The sequence below is a fragment of the Xenopus laevis genome, chromosome 5L, assembly GCF_017654675.1.
Source record: "Xenopus laevis strain J_2021 chromosome 5L, Xenopus_laevis_v10.1, whole genome shotgun sequence".
Classification (NCBI taxonomy): domain Eukaryota; kingdom Metazoa; phylum Chordata; class Amphibia; order Anura; family Pipidae; genus Xenopus; species Xenopus laevis.
The window spans coordinates 54,488,707-54,515,078 of record NC_054379.1 but is presented as its reverse complement, the minus strand read 5'-3'; the positions used below and the strand labels follow the sequence as shown (position 1 = coordinate 54,515,078).

The 26,372-nt window shown below is 39.5% G+C and overlaps 1 protein-coding gene across 16 annotated transcripts in view; it reads right to left on the bottom strand.

The window, feature by feature from the left end:
- The window catches only part of afdn.L (afadin, adherens junction formation factor L homeolog), a 97,323-nt gene that overhangs the window by 51,001 nt on the left and 19,950 nt on the right, over window positions 1–26,372 (bottom strand). For 15 of the 16 annotated variants that reach the window (XM_041562297.1, XM_041562288.1, XM_041562289.1 and 12 more), the window contains exons 4-10: window positions 24,558–24,721; window positions 17,912–18,072; window positions 5,641–5,798; window positions 4,753–4,861; window positions 3,455–3,613; window positions 2,350–2,444; window positions 382–644 (exon numbers count right to left, since the gene is read on the bottom strand). In XM_041562297.1, coding sequence (XP_041418231.1) covers window positions 382–644; window positions 2,350–2,444; window positions 3,455–3,613; window positions 4,753–4,861; window positions 5,641–5,798; window positions 17,912–18,072; window positions 24,558–24,721 — 1,109 coding nt within the window. 16 annotated transcript variants of the gene reach the window in all.

The following is a 26,372-nucleotide window of genomic DNA, read 5'->3' as shown; positions in this document are numbered from 1 at the left end:
TATTGTTGACATATATACTAATGTTCCATTTTTGGTACTGGTCCTTTAAGTATTATGTTCCCTCTCAGCTATGTATGCAAAAAAATTCTTTTGTGTGCACATTTTAAATTTGTGTGCACATTTTTAAAAACTGTGCACAGGTCAGAATAAATGCAAAATGTGGTGTTTTTACACAAAATTCACAAAATTCTTTGCACTTAACACAATTTGTTGTCTGTGTTGGCCTCAAAATTTGCGTGCGCATACGCGAGCACACAAGAGGGAACATTGAACATGAGACTATTCTTGTCCATAAAGCAAATTTCACCTTAGAATAGTCTCAATGTATTATTATTTTATTAAATATGAGCTAAACAAAGCAAGGTACAAATTTCCACTCACCCTTGTTTGGTCCTTTGGTTTTTACCAATTTGCCCAGTATCAGAAACCCTTTTACCCAGCAAGTGATCAAGGTTAGGGTCAACAAATTTGAACACATGTGAAGAACCAAATTGAACCTTCACTCCACTGTGCAGCATAGTAGTCTCTGAGATATGATGACCATCCACATAGGTATCAGCATCAATGCTTCTTGGAGTAACTGTGACTACTCCATCCATATTATTTAGGTCACAGTGGTGAAGTTGTATTCCTGGGCCAAACAACTGCAAAATAAAGGTTTTAATTTGTATGGTTCGATGGAAGAGTGACAGCTGACAGGGCTTTTGTTTGGGCACATAAGACTACACTTCCCACTATATCAGAAACAGAACGCCAGCACTCAATTATTACTTAGAATTATTATTACTATTACTTAGAAATCACAATATTAACAATAAGGCTTTAGATTTTCTTAGGTATTATTACTTTTTCATACAACTTAAAGCATGTCAAATGCACATTTAGGGTTAAAATAACAGTGTAACTTGTCCTCCTGTTGTCACTTATGGGAGTGAAAATACAAATATGGCTCACCCCCCAATCCCCTGACTATACAGAGCACTGTAGAAAAAAAAAAACACCCTGACTAAGTACTCAGGCAAGGGGTGGAAGGGTTAGGAACAGGGAGTGCAGAGGGTGAGGTTTGGGCTGAGCATAAATCATACACTTTGCTCTAAATTCCTTGACAGTTCTGCCTCTTGCAGCTGTGGCTTAGACCTAAAGAAAGTATACCTTTAAAGCTGGACACCTAGAAAACAGAGGCTGCAAGGCAATTCATATGATAGATTTAATATTCTCTACATGTGGCGGTGCACTTTAAATGCATTGTGGAAAAAAAGGTACATTCATAAAATATGGAATTTGCCAAAAAGAATGCTAAAGTATTCAACATACAAATTGTGTTGCAGTCCCATTTTAATTCTTTATACTCTGGAGGCACTTCCCTTCATTAAACATTCTAGGTACATCTGCTCATTGTAAGAAAGCAGTGGAGCTAAATACAGCTACTGGGATAATGTTACTGCCTCTCAACTAACACACAGCATTATTTAAAGACTGAACATTTCATGTAATATTTTCTGCACTATAACAAAAACACCATGCACATCTTGAAACCTTCTGTTGTCTATATACGCTACCTGTGCAATATGCATGTGCTAGGGACCTCATATTGTAAGGATGGGACAGGCAGAAAAACCAATCACAAAGCATACATTAATAAACTTCTGCAAGTTAGAGCATTCCATTATAAATACAGAAACTGCTATTATATATGTCATGCTGTCTCATCATTTGATCCTGCCTGCAGCATGGCTCCTAGAACAACAGTTTCCCGTCAATAAAAAAGGCTTAACAAAAAAATCCACAGAGAAGTGAACAGAACTACAGATTATGTATAGCAGGACAAACCCTGCACTGTACGATGTTTAAAATGACAATACTTCCTTCAAATCAGTCCCTTTAAGGTATAACTATAACCGAACACACTGTTTGAGAGTAAGATGTTGATCTTAAAGATCCCGTTTTGAGACCCGTCACAAAAAACAATTATTCAAAATCCTATTAGTCAAGTAAAATGAACTTTAATTACACTATATAAATTATTTGAATCTTGTTTCCTTCAGAACTGTGGAATGTGTGGAGAGCAGTGACATCTAGGAAGTTCTGAAAGGAAAGTGAAAGTAATTTCTTGCCCCGCCTTCATGCCTAGGCATAGAGGAGGGGCAGACAATATTTGATTGACAGCTGAGATTTTTAAACGAGCTTAAAACAGCTATGAATGCTTTAATAAAAAATAAAAATTGGATTTCCTGTTAAATTTGAAAAGGACTTTTATTATACAGATTTTTGTGTCCGAGTGACAGGTCCACTTTAAAAAAAAAGTCAAGTGTTGCTGATACAAAAAGAGAGATTAAACAGCTATCTTACTTGTATGGAATTATCCTGAAATTTTTCAGTTCCAACTTCTGTGACACTTGGTTGTAAACGATAGAGCTTGGGCTTATCTCTAGAGTCCGATCCATCTTAAATTCAGAGAAAATAATGCTCTTAAGTGTTTTACAAGACAAAGTACAATGAAATATATATATTTCATTATATAACAAAAAGCTGTAGATGCTTCCTCTATGGAAAACCAGTGTGGTAGTAGATATGGTAATCAAAGGGATACATGTCCTACTGAAGTGTCCTGGAAGACTGGAGTTGCCTTATGTGACACTTCCTACAATAGGAATTTTTAGGACATACTTTAGTTCCTACAAGTACTCATGGCACCTTCTATATCACAACAAGTTTAGTGATTTATAATTTAAAAATAAATGTTTTTTGATATGCACAATTTAGCATTGGAAGAAAAAAAAAAATTAGGAAAATTGAGATGTGTTCAATACACTACTTCCATGGGGCAGATTTTGACCTTAAATTTTTTTAATGTCAAAACTCTCATATTCGACTAGGGAGTTATCCAAACTTGATTCGAGTATTTTTGTTAAAAAATTTGAATTCGACTTTTGAGATTTATCATACTCTGGCCCTTTAAGAATTCGAATTTGACTATTCGCCACCTAAAACCTGCCAAATTACTGTTTAAATCTATGGGAGAGGTCCAGGGATCAATTTGGAGATGTCTGCAACCTTCCCGACATTCAAGTTTTTTTCAGAAAAGAAAACCTGAATTCGAATCGATTCGAGTTTTCGGGTTGTTTAAATTCGTCCAAGTTTTATTAACTGGATTTCGTTAATACATTTCGACTAGTCTAATTTCGAATTTATGCGAGTTTAATAAACTCACATGAATTCAAAATTCGACCCTTGATAAATGTGCCTCCCCGTGTGAATTGTGCTAGAACCTAGAACAGCTAATTACCATTTGTTTCAAATTGTACTAGAAATGTCCTTCAGGCTGCAACCCCCTGGACTTTTTTTCTGGCATATTATAGTGCCTCTCAAACAGATATTTGTGAATTCAAAAGAGAGCTGCATTGCATGGAACTTTCTTATTCCCAAAAAGATGAGGTCTGCTGCAGTTTCATACCTGCACTTAATTCTACCAAGTAAGGCAGTTTATCAGTAGAAAGTGATAAAGAATAGTGGTCGGTTCGGTCCTTGCTTTTTCCTGATTTGCTTTCATGCTTCCGGTTTTGCTTTAGAAGACTATCTGTTGGCCGTCTTTTCAACTGGAACACAAGTTCACCTACGGAAAAAGAAAAAACTAACCAACATCCTAAAAAAACATAACAAAAATATATAACAGGTTTCCTGCATGCACTCTTCTGCTAATGCATACTGCTGCAGCAACTTCCAATATGGCTCAACTAAAGATCTTTCTTTAGGGTAGGGGCACACTGGGCGATTCGGGGAGATTTAGTTGCCTGACGACTAATCGCCTCGTCTTTGCGGCGAGCAATCTGCCCGAACACCTTCCCTCTGTCTTGCACCGTCTATAATGTAAAGTCACCTGCGGCATGGCACACGAGGCAATTCGTATTCCGAAGTCGCCTGAAATACTGGTTTATCTTATGTCCCCAGCACTGCCAAGCTGTACCACTAACAGTTTGCAGCTTCTACTTGCAGTTAAGCTTCTAATTCTTGCACTAAATTCTGGCTGAAAAACTCATGGCAATTATGAAAACGATTTGAGAGGTAAAAAACATTATTTTATTTATTTCTCGTATGTATATAAAGTATATGGATGTGTGTGCATTAAGTTGAGGGTGCACCCAATTTATTGAATACACCATTTATTATTCTACCAAGAGTGCTTGCTGCTGGTCTATTAAAGGAATTGTTCTGTGTAAAAATTAAAGCTGGGTAAATAGGTAGGCTGTGCAAAATAAAGAAATACTTCTACTATAGTTAGTTAGGCAAAATGTAATGTATAATGGCTAGAGTGAATGGGTGTGCAACATAATAGCCAGAACACTACTTTTCAGCTCTCTTGGATTACACTGACTGGTTACCCTGGTTACCAGGCAGTAACCAATCAGAGACTTGAGGGGGGGCCACATGGGTCATATCTGTTGCTTTTGAATCTGAGCTGAATGTTGAGGATCAATTGCAAACTCACTGAACAGAAATGTACCATGTGGCCCCCCTTGAAGTGGCTGACTAACTCAGAGTTATAGAGCTAAAAAAGCAGGAAGTAGTGGTCTGGCTATTATGTTAGACATCCAGTCACTCCAGCCTTTACAAATTACATATTTAGATAACTAACTATATTAGAAATTTTTTTATTTTGCACAGCCTATCTATTTACACAGTTTTTATTTTCACACTGAACTGTTCCTTTAAGCACAAGCTTGACATACAGTGCCATTGGTTTCTTATATGTACCTTTCTCACTTGGCCAATCTCGAAATATGTGAAGAGGACATTCTTCATCATCTAGAATAAATTCTTTCATGCCTTTGTCTGAATGCTGAGCTCCAGGTGGCAATACGACCTACAAAAACAGGGAATGAATAATATTTGAGAAATGTGGTTATTTTCTAGTATGATATAAAGTTAACAAACACACACAATAAAACTGTACTTGATCCAAAAGAATATTTAATCAAACCTTATTGGAAGCAAAACCACTCTGCTGTGTTTATTTAATGGTTTATGATTTTCTAGTTGACTTAAGGTACACACACCCCACACCTCTGTTCATTTGCCTTTCTTGCCATCATATGACCCCAGGGATGAGCTTTGTCCACCCACATACAGGACATAGATATAAGATTCGTCACCACATAACTTGTAACAACACATGTAATTTATTTAATTACATGTCCATGCGGATTATCATATGTGGGTAAAACAGATTTAACTTTAAGGCTTCTAGGCAAAAGGAGCCCCCCTATAAGATATATTGGACCATTCATCGGACACCCAACTCCTGAATAAAGACAGAATAAGGAGAAACAGATGCTGAGAGAGGAACACTGAAGATAAACTTTATTTCAGAAACAGCGCAGAATTTTAAATTGATTATATTTAGAAAGTTCAGTATGCTGAAGCTAATATTAAATTTTCGCTATAGTTCCTCTAAGATATGTCCTAGATATTTATATCAATAAAGTGACATTACTATCTCAGCTGCAGTAATTTTAGTATAGCTGAGAAAGTGTTTAACAATATAGCATAGAATGATAATGCTCCTGGAATTTCTTAAAATCTCAACAAACATAATTATTATATAAAAACATTATTACTTGTAACTGTCAGTTTAACACCTACCTTAGCTATGCAGTATTCCTTAGGGTTTTCTTTTTCCATTCCATATTTTTCCAAAGCTTCTATAACAGCAAAATCTGCTGTATCATTAGTGGATAACAAAATTGTTTTGTATGGTATATTTGGTTTTAAACTGTCAGCATAAATCCTCAATGTCCCACCTAGAAAAAAAGTGACAAAAAAATGACAGGCTTTAAAACACTGCATTTTAATTTCCCTTTGTATGCATCAAAATATGAAAGAGGTGTAAGCCTAATTATTTTCCTCTTGCTTTGTTTTACTTAGATTCTATGAATGGATAACTGTATCATCTTGCAGTTTTATATTTGTATAAATGACCACTGTTCTGGTTAAAACCTTCCAGATCAAACAATTACAGGCACATCACACCCCAGACTGTCATGTGGAACTTGTTTATTTTTTTAGACCTTTTAGATGAATATTCTTTGGTGGATACATGGAGGGAGTGCCATGCCTTTAAGAAGGATTTAACTTCTCCCTCCCCCACACAACTGGCATTTAAGAATCAATATGATTTTAGTAAAAAAAAATTCAAACACAGATTCTCCAGTTGAGTTTCACATATTGTACATGGCCAGATCACGCAATGATAATATTATGAATGGCTGGTCAATCAATAAGTCAATAAACCCGTATTGCACCAATGGCGGCTAGATGAATAAGTCTTGTTGAATTCACAGATAAGGAAAATGGGAAAAACAATACTTTGTCACCAATAACACCCTGGAAATCAATAGCCCTTTTCTGTGGTCTGCTCATAAAGCATGTATGTGTCATGCAGATTGTCTCGGTACAAGAAACCAGAAATCTAAACGGTCAGTTACAACATTTACAAAATGAATATAAATCTGATAATGATTAATACTTCCCTTAGGTGACATATAGAGAAACAGAGAACTCAAACTCAAAGCTCAAATTAAGTTACTATTGACAGGAAAAAAGGGAATGCAGTGGGCTAAGCAAATATATTTCCAGAAGGCAAACAAAAGAAAACACTATAGGGCAGAATTATCAAAATATGAGATCAGAGCTCACCGCATTTGCCCACTTTCTATTCGTTTGTTGGGATTTTTTGAAACATGTTTATCAGTGAGTGAAAGTTAGAGTTCACCATTCAATGAATAGAAGTAATGAATAGAAAGTGGGGTGAATCTTCCTGTGGTGAGCTCTAATTTCATATTTTGATAAATCTGCCCCATATGCTGACTTGCGGTCTCTCAAATTAAATTCTATTATTTCCATTTTCTCAAATTAGGACTAAAGATAGCACCTTGACTGCAAATCCTGCAAATAGATCAGGAATGTACCTTATGCTATCAATCAGGTTTTATTCAAAGATAAAAAGTTACTGAAACTAAACGATTGTTCAGTATCATCGAAGGCTACAAAAAGCTATCTCAGAGGTTTAAAGTGTAATTTTCAACTTTAAAAAATTTAATCAGGAAATTGAAGGCCACAGGCACAGTTGCTGTAAAACCAAGGTCTGGCAGGCCAAGAAAAATACAGGAGCGGCATATGCGGAGGATTGTGAGAATGGTTACAGACAACCCAAAGATCATCTCCAAAGACCTGTAACAACATCTTGCTGCAGATGGTGTATCTGTACATCGTTCTACAATTCAGCACAATTTGCACAAAGAACATCTGTATGGCAGGGTGATGAGAAAGAAACCCACTATGCCAAAAACAGAGGATCTTGCTATATGCAGAAGCTCATATACAGTAGACAAGTCACAATCATTTTGGAACAAAGTGCTTTGGACTGATGAGACAAAAATTGAGTTATTTGATCATAACAAAAAAGGGCTTTGCATGGCAGAAGAAGAACACCGCATTCCAAGAAAAACACCTGCTACCTACTGTCGAATTTGGTGGAGGTTCCATCATACTGTTTCCATAAGGCATGTTACATATTAAAAGGAAGTTGCTACTTTGAAAGCTCACCCAATGATAAAAAAAACTCCAAAGAATTAAGAGGGGTTTCCAAACTTTTTAATATGACTATGTCTTTCCTCATTAGCTCTGTATGATTCTCTAAGAGCACAGATACCTTACATTGGAGCTTTTAGTCCTTTGATCTTTATATAAACACACAGTAGTGGTACCCTGTCCATTGATCTACTTGCTGCTGCTAGAAGATCACATAATAGGTGTAAAAGTAATGATAATAAATATGTTTTATATGCAGACTATATACCATTAACCATAATAAACCCTATGAATTCTCACCAATATCTGTTTGAGGTTTTGACTGACTGACAAATTTTCAAAAATAGGCCCCGCTGTGGGTTACAATTGAACAGGACACCCTGAAGAACAGTAATGTATTATGGTTTAAACACACTCCTCCCTAATAGGAGCTAACTGTTATTATACTACATTCCCTTAAGATATGGCACATGACTAGTTTTCCATATGAGCTAACCTCCCCGCATAAAACATAGGAATGCTTTATAGTTAACCTACATTTTCCCCCAGGGATATCTAGAGGGACCTTCAAATGGTGGGAACAACATAAACTGCATAAAATATATTGCTGAATGTTTAGCTGTCTCTGCAACAGTTACAATATCGCCACAACATTCCACAACAGAAGATTTTTTTATTTTGGTAAATACAACAAAATATCACAAAGCAAGACAAGACTTTTCCCTGACCAACAATAACTGAACTTACACAACAATTATAATACAATAAAGTCTATATACCTTGGTTGACTTACAGGATTGTTTTACTTTAACACCATATCAACTATCTTTGTCCATTTAAAGTTCTTTTCTACTTTCCCTGAGGTTGCAGCATCATGGTTATTGCTTCCCTTTACTAGAGATCCACTTTTTCCCCTCCTCCCCCTTCCCATCATGGGACAGCTTGCCGTTCCCAGTATATTATTTTATATTTTATGTTAATTTTATTTTGTTCAGAATATCTAAACAATCAATGCCAACATAATATTTCTCTGAGATGGGAAATGTCCAGCATGCAGTGTCTCTGGACACTGTTACTTTTAGTTTAAATTAATATAATTTTATTATATATATATTTTTTTTAAACATTCTAGATTTTTTTCCATTCCCCTCCACTTGTGCCATATTCTCAATGTTAAAAGATACCAGCAAGTTATGTGGACCAATAGGAAAATGAGATGGCCAACTAAACAAGCCAGAAACAGAATATAGGCATTTAAGTATTAACATACCACATTAGGTACCACATGGAGGAAATTGAAAAAAGGCTATATGGCACAGGTTAAATAGTGGATAACAGATAACACCATTATGTTCTACAGAGCTTATCTGCTATCTACTGTGTAACCTGAGCCTTTTCTCCTTGGAATGGCTGCCCTAATTGCTACACAGCAGCTTATTTATATAACCAATAGTAGTGTTGCTAAAGTATGTTTGTGAAGATTCTCATTCATCCAGGTCATGGTATTTCTGTAGAAATAAATCAAATCAACTGGACTTGCTATGTTTCTTCTTGAAGACTTTTCACCAGTTATTCACCTGGTTTACTCAATTTCTGAAATGTCTTCAAGAAAAAACATAGCAAGTCCAGTTGATTTGACTTATTTCTACAGATAGTGTTTCTAAAAGCAAACATAGCAGTTTTATCAGTGCAGAGCAACACTGCATTATATTTTTATTACTTTTAAACATTAATTTTTTTGATGTTACTGTTTCTTTAAGGTTGCTTGTGCCAGTGCATATAGCTATAAACCATATCATTATGCATCAACTCGTTTACCAAGACTATTCAGTATGACATTATTCCTATACCGTGGCATAATGGGGATGAATAAACAGTTGCTTAGCCAAATATTACTGTATTAGAATTTCCAGAAAACACCAACATACTCTTAAAAATACACCTAACCTAAAATATTAAACCCAACCAAAGGTGCAGGCTAATATTGCTCATACTCCAGTTGGGGGTATTAGAATTTCCAGAAAACGCCAACATACTCTTAAAAAGACACCTAACCTAAAATACTAAACCCAACCAAAGGTGCAGGCTAATATAGCTCATACTCCAGTTGAGGGTATCAGTATTTTTTTTTTTTTTTTTCAAGCTCCCAGTGCGAGCAGCTATGTTTTCTGTGCAATTATCAGTTCAGGCAAAATGCACTCAGAAAACCTATAATGCACTACAATCTACCCTTCTGATGTTCGATTACAGTGTAAAATTAGCAGGCTAAATTTAAAGTGTAGTTATCTCAATTTAAACAGTGAGATGGCAGATAATGCTCAGTACCACATTTTAAATAGTTGGGATGTGCAAATTTAAGTTTTATGGAATACTATAATATGAAAAAATGCTTTGCAACATTTTTAAAATACTGTCATGATTGTCAGGGACAACAAAATCAACATTTAGAATTTTTGCACAGGGATTCTTATATATCTCTATATTTCTGTCAGTTTCATTGCTAGTGCTTCATTTCATAACATGGCTGGGGAATCAGCAGACCCAGAAGTGAGAGAAGCCACAATAACACTTGTCTATTCCTTTTACTCCTTATTTACCAGATTGCTAAAGTAGTGATAGGATGTTGTACTTTGTTCCTCCTTTATCTACCCTCTTCTCTATACTTTCTACCATTTCAGTGTACTGTTCATTTTCCCTTTTGTACAGTAACACCAAAAACGAAAGAGGTGTGTGGGGGCGTGGCTATGTAGGGTGAGCGGGAAGACGTGTTCGGCTAGAGCTCCGCGTGGAAACCATCCTGACTGACTACCCTGACACATCCTAGAGCTGCATCTCACCCTCCAGACCCTGGAAGCTATTACCAGGACAGTCATATGAGTGCCCGCAGCCGCAACCGCCACTCAAGGTCCCTCCATACTGCCCCTAAGCAACACCACCGGGGCGACGCCATCTTGTCGAGACGCGCGGCCTGCACCAGCACAGACACACACGCAGGTATGTCTGATCCATCCGGCACAGACCCGGACCGGCCAGCCGATATCTCGCCTGAATCCAGCATGCTGCTGGGGGCCATTAAAGAATCCCAGACAGCGATATCGGCCAAGATGGATGATCTGCGTGTTGAGATCCAAACGGAGATTGCTCTGTTCTGGGCCGACATGGCCAAAATTCGTAGCCGGGTGACAGAGACTGAACACCGCATCAGTGAGGCAGAAGACACCCTGCGCCAGCAACAGCCGGCCATTGCGGAGCTGTAGCACCAAGTTAAGCTGCAGCATCAAGTTAAGCTGCTATCGCAGAGAGCAGATTGAAAAAGATCGAAAATTTTTTGGGGCTCCCCTTCCAGAAAATAGAACGCGTCGCAACAACGTGCGCATCATAGGCCTGCCAGAAGGCCTAAGCCCGGCTGACTTCACTGAACAACTGCTTAAAGAGCTCCTGGCACCGATTGCCCTGTCTACGGCCTACCCGGTGGAACGGGCCCATAGGATCCCCACGAGGCAAGTTCCAGGGGCTACGCCCAGGCCTTTCATCCTACACCTATTGAACTACCGCAACAGAGACGCCATCCTGCTGGCAGCGCGGAAGAAAGGGGAAGTAAAGTACCTCAACGCCACTCTACAATTTTACCCTGACTTCTCTGCAGAAGTCCAACGGCAACGCCGCACGTTCCAGGATGTCAAGAAAAGGGGGGTGGCTATTCAACCATATATTCACCACACACATGGCGGACCTAAAGATCAGTAGCTGGAACGTTAGAGGGTTAGGTGACAAACTGAAACGTACCCTTGTTTTTGACTTTATTAAGAGGTATAAACCTGATATACTCCTTTTGCAGGAGACTAAAACGGGCATGGGTAGGCAGAACCTTTCAGTCCACATACTCGACTTACTCAAGGGGGGTGGCTATCCTAGTCCACAAAAAACGAAACTTCCAGGTAATGCAAGTCAAGCAGGACCCCAACGGACGCTATGTCATAGTGCAGATTAATGGGCTCCTCCTTACGTTAGCCTCCATCTATCTTCCCCCTGCAGCCGACAACCAACTACTGACACAAATCACTACTTCCTTAGCGTCCCAAAAAAACGCTGGCGTGTTTTCTACATGATGGCTGATAGATTGAAAAAGATCGAAAATTTTTTGGGGCTCCCCTTCCAGAAAATAGAACGCGTCGCAACAACGTGCGCATCATAGGCCTGCCAGAAGGCCTAAGCCCGGCTGACTTCACTGAACAACTGCTTAAAGAGCTCCTGGCACCGATTGCCCTGTCTACGGCCTACCCGGTGGAACGGGCCCATAGGATCCCCACGAGGCAAGTTCCAGGGGCTACGCCCAGGCCTTTCATCCTACACCTATTGAACTACCGCAACAGAGACGCCATCCTGCTGGCAGCGCGGAAGAAAGGGGAAGTAAAGTACCTCAACGCCACTCTACAATTTTACCCTGACTTCTCTGCAGAAGTCCAACGGCAACGCCGCACGTTCCAGGATGTCAAGAAGAGGCTCCGTGGCAAAGGCATCAAATACAGTATGATGTACCCTAGCAGGCTCCGGGTCGTTGATGGCCAGCAGGTCCGGTTTTTCACAGACCCTGAGGAGGTGGGGCTGTGGCTCGACAAGCGCTAAGACCGTCACCATGGCGTGGCACGGTAAATTCCCTAGATGCAGACATCGGCCTAGGCGGCCACCACAAGGCAATCCAAGCGCCAATGAAACCTATTTCCAGAAGGGTAAAGTTAAATATTTGGCTCTAGCCGTTCACTGTTATTAAGTTACGAACTAACTTTCCAGATAATTACGGGGTGCCTCCCGCTTAGGCAGTCAGTTTAGGGTATCGGGACTCTTCGTGTTCCAGAAGGGTCAGGGTGGGGGGATTCTTGGAAGAAGCCAAGAAGATTGGGACTCACAGGACACGGGATAATCTCGACTGTTTTGATACGTGTCCCTGTAATATTTTATGTCCTTTGAAATGTCTATTACTACATGTTTCTCTTTCTACTCTTTTTCCCTTCTCTTTCAACTCTTTCCTTTCTATGCACTCTTGAGGGGAGGGCCGAACTCCAGGCAGGGGAATGGGACTGAGCGGCTCCAACCATATATTCACCACACACATGGCGGACCTAAAGATCAGTAGCTGGAACGTTAGAGGGTTAGGTGACAAACTGAAACGTACCCTTGTTTTTGACTTTATTAAGAGGTATAAACCTGATATACTCCTTTTGCAGGAGACTAAAACGGGCATGGGTAGGCAGAACCTTTCAGTCCACATACTCGACTTACTCAAGGGGGGTGGCTATCCTAGTCCACAAAAAACGAAACTTCCAGGTAATGCAAGTCAAGCAGGACCCCAACGGACGCTATGTCATAGTGCAGATTAATGGGCTCCTCCTTACGTTAGCCTCCATCTATCTTCCCCCTGCAGCCGACAACCAACTACTGACACAAATCACTACTTCCTTAGCGTCCCAAAAAAACGCTGGCGTGTTTTCTACATGATGGCTGATAGATTGAAAAAGATCGAAAATTTTTTGGGGCTCCCCTTCCTCCCCCCTACATTTCCAGACTCATGGCAACTTACCTAGACAGTGGGCACATGTGTAGGGCAAAATAAAATTTTTATTTGCTGATTTGAAGGTTTTCTAGGCATTTGTAGTGCAGATACGTGTTCCTCCATTGAAATTTGAATTTCGCGCCGTATGCAAATTAGCCTTCGCTAGCGTAACTTTGCTTTATATAGCGAATCAACGCTAGCGCAACTTCGCAACCTTACGCTACCCCTGTGCACAACTTCGGATTTTAGTGAATTTGCGGAGCCCTGGCGAAACTACACCTGGCGAAGTGCGGCGAAGTTGCGCCTGGCGCAACTTCGCATCTTAGTGAATTTGCCCCTTAGATTGCACCCAGATCCGCCCGATAGGATATGGAGGCTTCCCCTCACTGGGTGGGACACACAACTGTGGAAGCCATAGTACACCCCGCAGTCTTTCAATACTGGCAAATAAACCCTGACACAGCAGATCTTTTCACTGTATGGGATGCCTTTAAGGCCACAACACGGGAAGCCTATATTTCAGGGATTAGCAAGGCCAAAAAATCTCTGTTCAAAAGACAGACTCACTAGAAGCAGAGACCGCAGAAAAAGAGCAGGCCTACTTAGGGGATCCCACTGAAGAGACGAGGAATAAGCGGCTCCAGGAAGCCCCTCTCCTTTCATTAGCCTCCATAGAACGTGCACAGGTTTACATACTTAGACAGCAATACACGGTTTTTGAGACTGGGGACAAGGCGGGGAAACTCCTAGCAATGCTAGCCAGGGAAGACAGACCCACGGCCACGATTCCCCTTATCAGAGATGCCACTGACACCTTGATTACGCACCCCCGCCGTGTCTTAGATGCTTTCAAACAGTTTTACCAAGACTTATATTCATCCAAATCAGTGCAAACTGATGAGGACATTCTCACATATTTGGGAGCCGCTCAGCTGCCATACCTCTCTGACAACAGCCAGAGACTCTTGGAAGCGCCCATAACAATTGAGGAGGTGGAAGAGGCAGTGAAAGCTTCCCCCACAGGCAAGGCCCCCGGCCCAGACGGGCTTCCAGCCTAGTTCTACAAACACCACTTACAACTGTTGGGACCCCACCTAACTGACCTACTGAACGAAATAGCCAGCAGGGGTACCACACCTCTGTCAATGTCGCAGGCCTTCATATCCTTAATACCCAAAAAAGGGAAAGACGCACTTCAGTGCTCCGCTTATCGCCCGATTTCCCTTATAAACTATGACGCTAAATTGCTAGCCAAGATTCTGGCAAACAGGCTCAAGCCGTATATGAAGGATCTAGTACACTCTGATCAGACTCACCTCCAATTGCAACATAATAACGTGGGTACTCGAGCAATAGCGGCTCTGGATGCGGAGAAGGCCTTCGACTCGGTCGAATGGCCCTTCCTTTGGCAGACCTTAAAACGCTTTGGCTGCGGTCCACGGTACCTCTGCTGGCTCCAGGCACTGTATAATTCTCCCACGGCACAAATTAGAGCGAACAATATGCTATCCCCCACCTTTGCACTGAACAGGGGCACCAGGCAAGGCTGCCAGCTTTCACCCTTCCTGTTCTGCCTAGCAATGGAACCATTGGCCGAGATAATAAGAACTAAGCCAGACATTGGCGGCTTGATTAGGGGTAACCTAGTAGAAAAACTTGCCCTTTACGCAGACGACCTCCTTCTCTTTCTAGACAGTCCCAACCACTCCTTGACCAACCTACTCAGTGTTATTAATGAGAACGGTAAATTCTCGGGCTTGAAAGTGAACTGGGGAAAATCCACCCTATTCGCGATAGATGTTGAGGCAAAAAATCACCTTGTAAGAAATACTTACCGAGTGGATCCATCGATGCGCCTCCGTCCAGCGTTCCTGACGTCACGGGCGTCGGGTCACGTGTGCGCGCAGAATCGTGCACGTCAGCGCGCATCCAGGCGCAGGCTCGTTGCGGCGCAGAGCGTGTTCACGCTGGCTCCTCGTCGCAGGCGTTCTGACACTGCAGAATTGGCGCCAAGTTTAAAGGTATTTAAACTGACTTTTGTATTTTAACTGTGCCTGGTTATCGTGGTTTGTCCTGAGACCTAGCTTACAGATTTAAACTACTTCTGATTGACTCCTGTGTATGACCTTGATGTGTTTTGACTTCTGAGACTTGCTGCCTGCCCAGACTTCTGCTTATCTTTCGTTCCTGCTGAATTGCTGCCTGCCATTTGACTTCGAATCCGGTTTGACTATTCTCTTCTCTGAAATCCCTGGTACCTCGCTTCAGCCTAGCCTCACTGGCTTCTCTCCACTCATGGCTTTCTCCTGTCTCATCCCCGGGTGGGTTCTGTGTTGTGTGAGCCGCTTGTGGGTCCTTATCATCTAGAAGAGGTCCATCGCTTCATAAACTATCCGGTAAGCCTGACACACCTACCCCCTGACTCCCCACTCCAATGGGTGGACAAATTCACATATCTTGGGATTCAGGTTACACAAGATGTTACCCAGTATAGGAAACTCAATATTGACCCTATTCTCACTGACATGAAAACTAAATTCTCACTTTGGGCTTCGCTTCCTCTCTCGCTGTATGGCAGACTCAACCTGGTCAAAATTAAATTTCTCCCTAAATTCTTATGTTTTCAGAAATACACCGGTCTGCCTGCCTAAATATTTTTTTCCCCATGTGAAATCACAGTTCTGCTCTTTCATATGGGGCAACAAAAACCCGAGGATAAGTTTGACTACTTTGCAACGCTCAACCCAGGCAGGTGGCCTGGCGTTGCCCAACCTATACCACTATTACTTGCCGGCAATTCTGGTGACAAGTAGATTGTGGTTTGAGCCGGACTGCTCGAATTCGGCAGTGACACTGGAAGCTGCCGTCTTGGGGTCGAGGGAGGCCCTGCGGCTCTTGGTATACAGGGGAAGGGAGGCACACCCAATGGTAACCAGGTCCATGAACACCACTATCACAGCCTGGAAGGTAACACAATCTATTTTCACCCCCAAGGGATTGACTGTGTACTCCCCTCATGCTCCACTGTGGTGCAATATGAATCTCCCTCTTATGCTAGACATCCCCGACTATCATATCTGGGCCACAGCCGGCTTAAGATTTGTGAAGGATTTGTTCCCCCAGGGCCAATTACTCAATCGAGACCAAATACAAACCTCTTTTCCAGGTAGCCAAGCGGCATATTTCCGGAGCTGCTTACTCCAGCGAAAAAGCAATTTGTCGGTCCTCAGACACTGATCCAAGATTCCGAATTGGAAACCAAACTACAACTACAGGATGTACCAAAAACTCTCTCCACTATTTACCAAACCATTCAATCATGGCAAGACAGACAGGAGCTCCGCACTTATGACAAATGGCTTCTAGACATAGTGGATTTAGACCCCGATAAGTGGTCAGAAATTCTCAGGTTAACCACTCAACCCATGATTGCCAGCAGAGAAAAGCTAATTCAGGTGAAATTCCTACACCGCTCCTACTTAACTCCTGAGCGCCTCCACCACATCACTCCCACCAGAGACGCCAATTGTACTCGAGGGCGCGGCCACCCGGGTACTTGGATACATATATGGTCTTGCCCCAAACTAGTGACCTACTGGACACAAATAATTGCCTTCATATCTGAAATAATGGTCCTCGAGATACCCCAGCACTGGCGCTGTTGGGTTTGACAAAGGGATTTGTTGATAATGGTTCAGACAGAACATTGCTACAATTGCTAATGTACTATGCACGTAAACAGATAATTTTGAAATGGAACAGGCCTGATCCTCCAACAATTGCAACCTGGAAAGAATTAATTAGTTAACAAGGCACTGCCATGCTACAAGGCTGCCTACTTTGCTAGAGGCTGTATGGACAAGTTCATAGACATCTGGATGATCTGGGTGCTCAACCCTGAAACTAACAGCCCACATGTTTTTTAAGGTCTAGAATGTATGCATTGTGTTATAGTGTATGATCACTCTGTACGTTCAACCCCCCCCCCGCTCTCCTCCGCCTTACTTTCCTTTTCTTTCTACCTTTCCTTTCCTCTTTTTTTTTCTTGTGATATGTATCTCTTTATGTGGATACACTGTTGTTAAACTCAATAAAAAGAAGTTAAAAAAAAAACAAAAACGAAAGGTGTTATAAAGTAATTAATATACGGTTACCCTGCACTGTTAAAAGTTGTGTGATTGTTTCAGAAAGACTACTATAGTTTATATAAATAAGCTGCTGTGTAACCACGTGGACAGTCTTTCAAGCTGGATAAAAAGGGAAAAGACTATATAGCAGATAACAGATAAGCCCTGTATAATACAATTGTGTTTTATCTGTTATCTGCTATTTAACCTATGCCTTTTCTCCTTTTCCAGCTTGAATGGATGCCCCCGTGGCAACACAGAGGCTTATTTATACAAACTATGGTAGTCTTTCTGAAGCAATCACAACTTTTACCAGTGCAGGTTAACGCTACATTATATTTTAATTACTTTGATACACTTTCCATTTTTGGTGTAACTTTTCCTTTAAATTGCTTTTTATATTCAAATGTTAGGGTGGATATTCTTACAACTATCCCAAATAGTGTCCTCTCCAATGCTATGAAAAATAAAAAGGGGTTTCTGTCATAATTTATATGGTGTACTTTTTAATTCTAAATTACACTGTACACATTACAAAAAATTCACTCTATCATATAAAAATGTTATTCCTGAACCAACGAATGTGTTTAATTAGCTCCAACTTGCAGTGCAGCTGCAGATCAATTACAAATTGTCTTTTAATTACCAGAGTCTGGTCGGCCATCTGAGCTACGAAATTCTTGCATTCTTTTTTCCAATTTTTGCTGTCGTCTTCTTTTCATAACCACCTCTGGGTTAGATATTGTGCGAGTAAAGCTGGTCTCTGGCATATCTTTGTATACCTCCATAGCTAACTGTAAGTTCTCTCTAATGAAAGAGATTGAGAAAGGAGAATACATTTCAATACAATTTCACTAGAGACAGAAAAAAACAGTTATCTACCCTAAAGGAATTTAAGAGGGAGAGAAAAAAGGTAACCTTGTTAGTGACTATGTATTGCCTTCTATAAAGACCCACTTAGGGAATTGTTTTCCAATTTATCATGGGCGGATATCTCCTATATTCTAATTTCTTCGCCACTTAGCCATTCAATCAGTATACCATCACCTCAAAAACAACATCAGGATTCTTAATAATCCACATAAAAGAATGGGTTGGTAGTAATTAATTTTAAATATAATTAATTAACTTCCTGTGGTTTATAACGTTAACTACACAAATTGTGTCAATTAATCGTTATAAAGTGACTAGTAAAGTGGCTAGTGCCGATTATTGAAAAAATATTTCAAAATTATAAACTTCTTAAATGGAGTCCGCCCACTTGAGCATGAATTGAAAGGAGCAAAACAGAATATAGATAGTTGGTGGAGTTGCGCCAAAATTGTAGCTGCAATTTTTTTCTCCCTAGGAGCGCCACAAAGTGGGAGAAGGCAGAATCTGAAGGGCTGCGGTCTCGTTATTTAAACTTACCTATATTAAGCTATTTAACCCTAAGAAACCGCAAACCCTCCAGCTCTTGGAGAGAAAATAGATTTAAGATACAGGTGAAAGTAAAGTAGCCGTTAAAAGCTTTTTGCAATCTCGGATTACCGAAGTGATTTAAAAAGTTTAAAAGCCTTTTAAGGGTCTTGTGTCGTCAGATGCGCGTTTCGCCACAGCTTTCTCAAAAGGCAACCTACACTAAAGGAGACATTTTATATAATATTCATCTTCAGTTATACTATTCACCCCCTTCCAAGAGTTCCTCCCTCTGTCTCTCTCTGTTCCCAGCCTGCATATTTTTGCTTACACTGCTGCAAGATCTATAAGCTAAAACAATATATTTTAAATTCTCAACATAAAGCAATATATATTAAGTTGTAAAACAGTTGTAAAACTGTAAAAATATACTATAAATACTTTTTTTTTATTGAATAATAAAAGATATACAAGCAGTGCACATAAGTATGTACTGTTACCCAATTACAGATAGAAGCTGCAGGTTTGTTTTCTCTGCAACTCCCTGCACTAGATCATATACTTTTTCTGCACATTGATGGTAGGAAAGCTTTTCGAAGGGTTAATAAAGGATAAGATACTGGACTTCATAGCAAATCATAATACTATGAGTTTGTGCCAGCATGGTTTTATGCGTAATAGATCTTGCCAGACTAACTTAATTTCTTTTTATGAGAAGGTAAGTAGAGACCTCGATTCTGGGATGGCAGTGGATGTGATTTACTTAGACTTTGCCAAAGCATTTAATACAGTGTCACACAAAAGGTTACTGGTTAAATTAACTGGTTAAATTAAGGAATGTTGGCCTGGAACACAGTATTTGTACCTGGATATAGAACTGGCTTAAAGAAAGACTACAAAGAGTGGTGGTAAACATTTTCTAATTGGACCAGTGTTGTTAGTGGAGTACCACAGGGCTCTGTACTAGGTCCCTTGCTTTTCAACTTGTTTATTAATGACCTGGAGGTGGGCATTGAAAGTACCGTTTCTATTTTTGCAGATGATAATAAATCGTGCAGAACTATAGGTTCCATGCAGGATGTTGTCACTTTGCAGAGTGATTTGTCTAAGTTGGAGAACTGGGCAGCAAACTGGAAAATGAGGTTCAATGTTGATAAATGCAAGGTTATGCACTTTGGCAAAAATAATATAAATGCAAGTTATACACTAAATGGCAGTGTGTTGGGAGTTTCCTTAAATGAGAAGGATCTAGGCGGTTTTTGTAGATAACAAGTTGTCTAATTCTGGGCAGTGTCATTCTGTGGCTACTAAAGCAGATAAAGTTCTGTCTTGCATAAAAAAGGGCATTAACTCAAGGGATGAAAACATAATTATGCCTCTTTATAGGTCCCTGGTGAGGCCTCATCTGGAGTATGCAGTGCAGTTTTGGACTCCAGTCCTTAAGAGGGATATAAATGAGATGGAGACAGTGCAGAGATGTGCAACTAAATTGGTTATAGGGATGGAAGAAATTATGAGGGGAGACTGTCAACGTTGGGGTTGTTTTCTCTGGAAAAAAAGGCGCTTGCGAGGGAACATGATTACACTTTTCAAGTACATTAGAGGACATTATAGACAAATGTCAGGGGACCTTTTTACCCATAAAGTGGATCACCGTACCAGAGGCCACCCCTAGCTAGACTAGAAGAAAAGAACTTTCATTTGAAGCAACGTAGGGGGTTCTTCACAGTCAGGACAGTGAGGTTGTGGAATGCACTGCCAGGTGATGTTGTGATGGCTGGTTCAGTTACTGCCTTTAAGAATGGCTTGGATGATTTTTTGGACAGACATAATATCAAAGGCTATTGTGATACTAAGCTCTATAGTTAGTATGGGTATATAGAATTTATGTGAAAGTAGGGAGGGGTATGTGTATGGATGCTGGGTTTTCATTTGGAGGGGTTGAACTTGATGGACTTTGTCTTTTTTCATCCATCAACAATTTAACTATGTAACTATGTATGAGGTTCAGGGAGTTGCAGAGAAAACAAAGTTGCAACTGTTGCTCTGAAACAGCACATGTCTAGGTATAGTGTGTTGCAGGGAAAACAATTCTGCAGTTGAAAACAGTATATGATCAGGTAAGGCGGTGAAGGGCAAACAAAGTTGCACCTTCTGGGATCTTATGTTTTATAGAACTGTAGAACTTGTTTTTTTTTGTCATAGCAGGAATGATCAGAGCAGGCAGGGGAAAGAATGCAGGGTGGGAACACTGTGAGCAGGAAAGGACTGAGAATGATATCACAAACAGCACCGCCCACCTCTGCATGGTCCTCCCTCAGTGGATGTGGCTCTGTTACTGAAGCAGAAGGTGCCGGTGGCACCTTTGGTATAAACTGAAGTCTCTTAAATTGGAAACTTGCAAAAGGTTTGGGTCAAGCTCAGTTTGCAAGCGGATATCTGACATAAAAAGGTATTGAAATACAAACACTTCCTTCTATTTTACATAATTTTATATGGTTTTGTGCATTGTGAAAGTTTATGCTATATGCCCATTTATGCATACCTCCCAACATTTTGGAAATAAAAGAGGGACAAAAAAAGTTGCCATGCAAGCGTGGCAATTTTTGCAACGCCCATTTTTGTGGCCACACCCCCTAATTACCGTTTTCATTTTACAAAATTTGGCAGGTTATGAAAGTTTGAACACATTTCTGTGCTTTTTTTTCAGTTTTGCGTATGAAGGTGAATTGCCCTGATCACAGTTTCCCCAAAAGACCTGTTATCTTATATTGTTACAATTACTTATTTGCTTATCTGAAATTGTTACAAAAGTTTCCAAGTGCACTTGGTGGCTGTTCTGGGCTCTCTGCCAACAGCCAATTAAGTTAGAAACTCAGTTTCTTTTTCTGGCTCCTCAGTACAGAGAAAAATGGGACTTTCCAGTACAAATGAGGGACTGCAGGTTGAGCTGTCAAAATAGGGACTGTCCCTCTTAAAACAGGACAATTGGGAGGTATGATTTATGTTAAGCAAATATTATAACATATATAGAACATCTGAGGAGAAAAAAACTAAGGGGAGTACCAATATTAATCAACAACATCCGACAACCCCAAAATACACCCAAAAAGGTGCAAAGCAATTGCATCTAACAGGGTTGGAAAGAATTTCTTATTAATGTTTTTCACAAAGTATCAAATGTTTGGGTCAGAGCTCACTTCACTGGTCTCCTAACTTTAGATAATGTGAAGTCTGGAGACTACATGAGAAACAGGATTTGACTTTCCTTGCCTTTCTGTAGGGGGGGGGTGCGTGTGTGTGTGCATGTGTGCGTGGTATTTGACACAACTGTGTGCCACACCCCACACTTCATCAGGTATAAATAGTCAATGATAACCATCCAATTAAGGAATGACATCACCAGTGACTCGTGCAATTATAAATCACAATAAAAATACATACATAAAAATTCTAGCCATCAAGGTGATTAGGATACATATGTAGTGTTGCTCCAAAATTTCAGTATTGTATTATCATATTAAACCAGTGCATTTTTTTTTAAAGTGCACATTGCAATAAATATAAATCATTAAAAACATGTTCTCAACCGTAAAGCAAATCTATTACATTAATACCCTGGCTGTCTAGCTCAATATTTGGGGGCACAACAATTTTCTAAAAACAAGGATCTCAAAAACTTCCACCCTAGGACATGTCTAATACTAATAATTCATATTACCAAAGCATCTTCAAAAATTGGTATTGTCCTTCCTGTACTAGAAACCATAAGGCATTGTGTAAATTCACTCTAGCACAAAATACTATACATTCAAGTTTTTTGTTTTTCCTTTTTTTGTTTGTCTACAGCTGTCCATAGACTAAGATTTTATTCCTAGTATGATGAATGTTCGGATATCGATTATTTGTTTCAACACAATGATCTAAACCTAACCATTGAATTCTAGGATTATAGTAGATAAAATAACAAATCAGACAATGTTATGTCCTGGGAATTGTAGTCAGTCATGGATATCATTAGATAAGGCAATACATGCAGAGATATCATTAGCCATCAGAAATTTTCTAACTTGTCAGATCGACTAAACAATTCATCGCCACGGTACGAAAATTGTTGGAACGCCCACAGACAGCCAAAAAAAGTTTCATATAGGTATATCTGTGCGTATACCTATATATAGGTAATATTCATATAGGTAAATCTTGAAATCTTAATAGCTAAATTTCTTTCATCCACATAACCTCCATAATCTACAAAGGTATCACTGGTTCAGCTTTCAGTTTTCTTAGATTTGCAGTAGAACTGTCTTTCTTTTAGCCTTCCTATTGTGTTATAATCACCTAACTTGAAAGAGAAGCAGCTCAGGTATGCATGGTATGATATAATTGGAGGCATGATCAGTTAAAGTTTAAAAAATGTAACTTCCCATAGAAGAGAACATCCTTCTTTCTTTTTTTTTTTTTTACAAAGCCTCCACAAATATCTATGACTCTCTTTAAAACCAGCCTCCTGTTTATCAAAAGTATTCAATGTATGGAGGCTAGGGGTACTGGAGGCTACATCCTCTAAATGGTACAAAAATACATATACAAGTAATACAGATATGGAATCCATTCTCCGGAAACCCGTTATCCAGAAAACTCGGAATAACAGAAATGCTGTCTCCCATAGAATCCATTTTATCCAAAAAATCCAAATTTTTGAAAATAAATTCCTTTTACTCAGTAATAAAAAAAAAAAAAGTACCTTCTACTTGTTCCAAACTAAGATATAATTAATCTTTATTGGAAGCAAAAGAAGTCTATTGGGTTTATTTAATGTTAATATGATTTTCTAGTAGACTTCAGGTATGAATATCCAAATTACAAAAAGACGGAAAACCCCAGGTCCCGAGCATTCTGCATAACAGGTCCCATACCTGTATATGTATACTGAAGAGCTGCTTCTAAAAGAACCCCTAAACGTTCTATGAAGTCTTTTGCAAAGTAGTTTGAAAAACTGGCAAATTTTGTTGGCAACTGCACCTTTTGCTTTTTTTACACATTTTGTGCATACTTTTTGTTCTATACATATACATGTTATAAGAAAGACATGCAAAACTGAAGTTAACAAGAAATAATTGCTATTACAAAGTTCCAATAAGAACTACAGGTATTCCAACAAAAATCAGTTTTGTGCTACATCGTAATGCTGTTCACACACAGAAATTTAAGACTGTTCAAGTTCCGTTCAAGTGACCGTATGAACTTTATGAAGTGTGTAGGAACAATAACACTAATGCATTTTACCACAGTCCACAGGTTAAAAACATAGCTACCCAATGATTTAAGGTGGCAATACATGGATAGATTCAACTCAGACCGATTCAACAGCATATCTGGCTGGGTATGGGGCACTCAGAGATTTTGATATGGCCGGTTTAAAAACTACACATTGTAGGACCACATTGGGTTGTTGCAGTCCTGGCCCTAATGGCATGCATTCCTGTTGTTGTGATCTGATTAACTGGCCCGAGGTCAATTTCGCCAAACTATTGGTTCTATTAATGTATGGCCAGCTTTACATTGCACTATGATGAAAGTATTCAGTTTGCTTATTGGATCATGGAATATTGTAATCTGTATTTGTGCCAAATTGCATTAATAAGCAATCAAATATTTCATATTTATCATGCAGCTTGCACTATACGTGGCCAGATTATGACAGAAAGATATGTCTGGAAAACCATAATATTAGGGCATCAATGACAAATAGGAATGTTCTTTTAAAAGAGTCATGAAGTTCTGGGTGCCACTGCTACCCCTACGTGGCCTTTTTGAGACAAATAACAGCATGTAAAATTTAAGAAAAAAAAAGGCTTTACTCATTTATAAATACAAGAAAATGTTTTTACCCATCATCTCTCAGCTGTGGCCCCTCTTCTTTATCCGCTGACTGCTTCAAAACATCTCTCTCACGTCTTTTCTTCTCCTTTTTTTCCTTTTTAGACAAGGTCCTCTTAAAATTCTGGATTACACCTTCTTTTTCCTGTTTCTCTGGCCCATTGCTTTGAGTCTTCTGAAGAGAGGAGTAAACCAAAGAAACACCACTGCTTCAAAAGTTTTAAAATAAGCATGTGAAAAAGTATACAGAGAAAAACATTTAATAAAGAATGTAACAGCTCCAAACATGTAAAGTATTACCTTTGGGCTAATTTTTATGGATCGTGCTGGTTCTATTTTTATGTGAGGCAAGAATGTCAAGAAGTGATTTCTCAACATTAAACACCTGGGTTTATTTAAAAGACCCACTGGGCGTGAAACCATTATTTATAAGAACTTTTATTTTGATAAGTACCTAAGGGATATACTTATTTTATATTCAGAAAGCACAGAGCAAATGAATAGGTTGGGCAGGGTCAGGGTGGAATCAGGAGTGTGGGTGGGTGTAACCTGGGTGTGGTGGATTGGACTGTGGCCTAAAAGGCCTGATTTCCCAAACAGGAATTTTGGGAGGCATCTGAAATAGCATCACATGCATGTCATACTTTCTTACTGCTCAAAGCACTTTAAGCACAGAGGATAAAAAATACTGGTAAAGCAGTGCATCATTGCAAATACAATTGTTAGAGAACATGAAACAAGGATTATGTGAAATGTGGACTGTACAAAACATACAGGAAAATTTAACAGCCTTTAGCCAAGTTGTAGATAGAAAAATGTTAATAAGATAGCATGTGCCACCTTTTTGAATCACTTGTTACGCAAGATAAAAGAGGACTAGTAATGTAAGAGGGATTATTATTTTCTGAAACTAAGGGCTGGGCCCCAAAAATGGGATCCCATGCTGTTATGGGTAGATCACCATGATCCCCCTAAATAAATGAGAAATTTCCCAGTAAAACATGAATTACTTATACAAATAAGGTAAAAATTGCCTTTGAATCAATGTTGTGGGTTACCAATTTGATTCTCACCTTATTTGGTTGCTATGATTTCATAGCATTCTGATAAGTTTTCTTAACTACAGATGACCGGACTCCAGCCTTATTTATAAAGGGGTGGTTCACCTTTAAGTTAACTTTTACTTTAAGTGACTATTTTCATCTTTCAAATGGGGGTCACTGATCCTATCTATAAACAAATGCTCTGTAAGGCTACAACTGTATTGTTATTGCTAACCTTTCTATTCAGACCCTCTCTTTTTCTTATTCCAATCCCTTATTCAAATCAATGCATGGTTGCTATGGTAATTTGGGCACTAGCAACCAGATTGCTGAAATTGCAAGGAGCACTGGAGCGCGCTGAATAAAAAGCTAAATAACTCAAAAACCATATGGCAAAGTGATTTTTTTTTTTTTTTACCCCAATTAGAAGTGGCAGGTTTTTGTCAGAAGATGCTCATTTTGGCTCAGAGGATGCTTGGTAATTATTGCCTTTGCTAAAACATTCGCATCTGTGACTAGACACAAGCAATGTTATCAATTATGCAAAAATTTGCATCCTATTGTTAAAGGACAACAAAAGCTAAAAAGATACGAGGGTGCAAAGTTGTTGGACAACTCCGATCCAGAACTGCACAGGCCTGGGAAAGTTTATGCTGAGCATCTAGAAGACTAGCCTATGGACCTTGAACTACAGTACACTGCACCATCTGAGCTGATGTTTCTGTGTATTTGTGTGTAACCTAATACTACAAGAGCAGTTTTAGCTACAAGTGCATCTGTAGT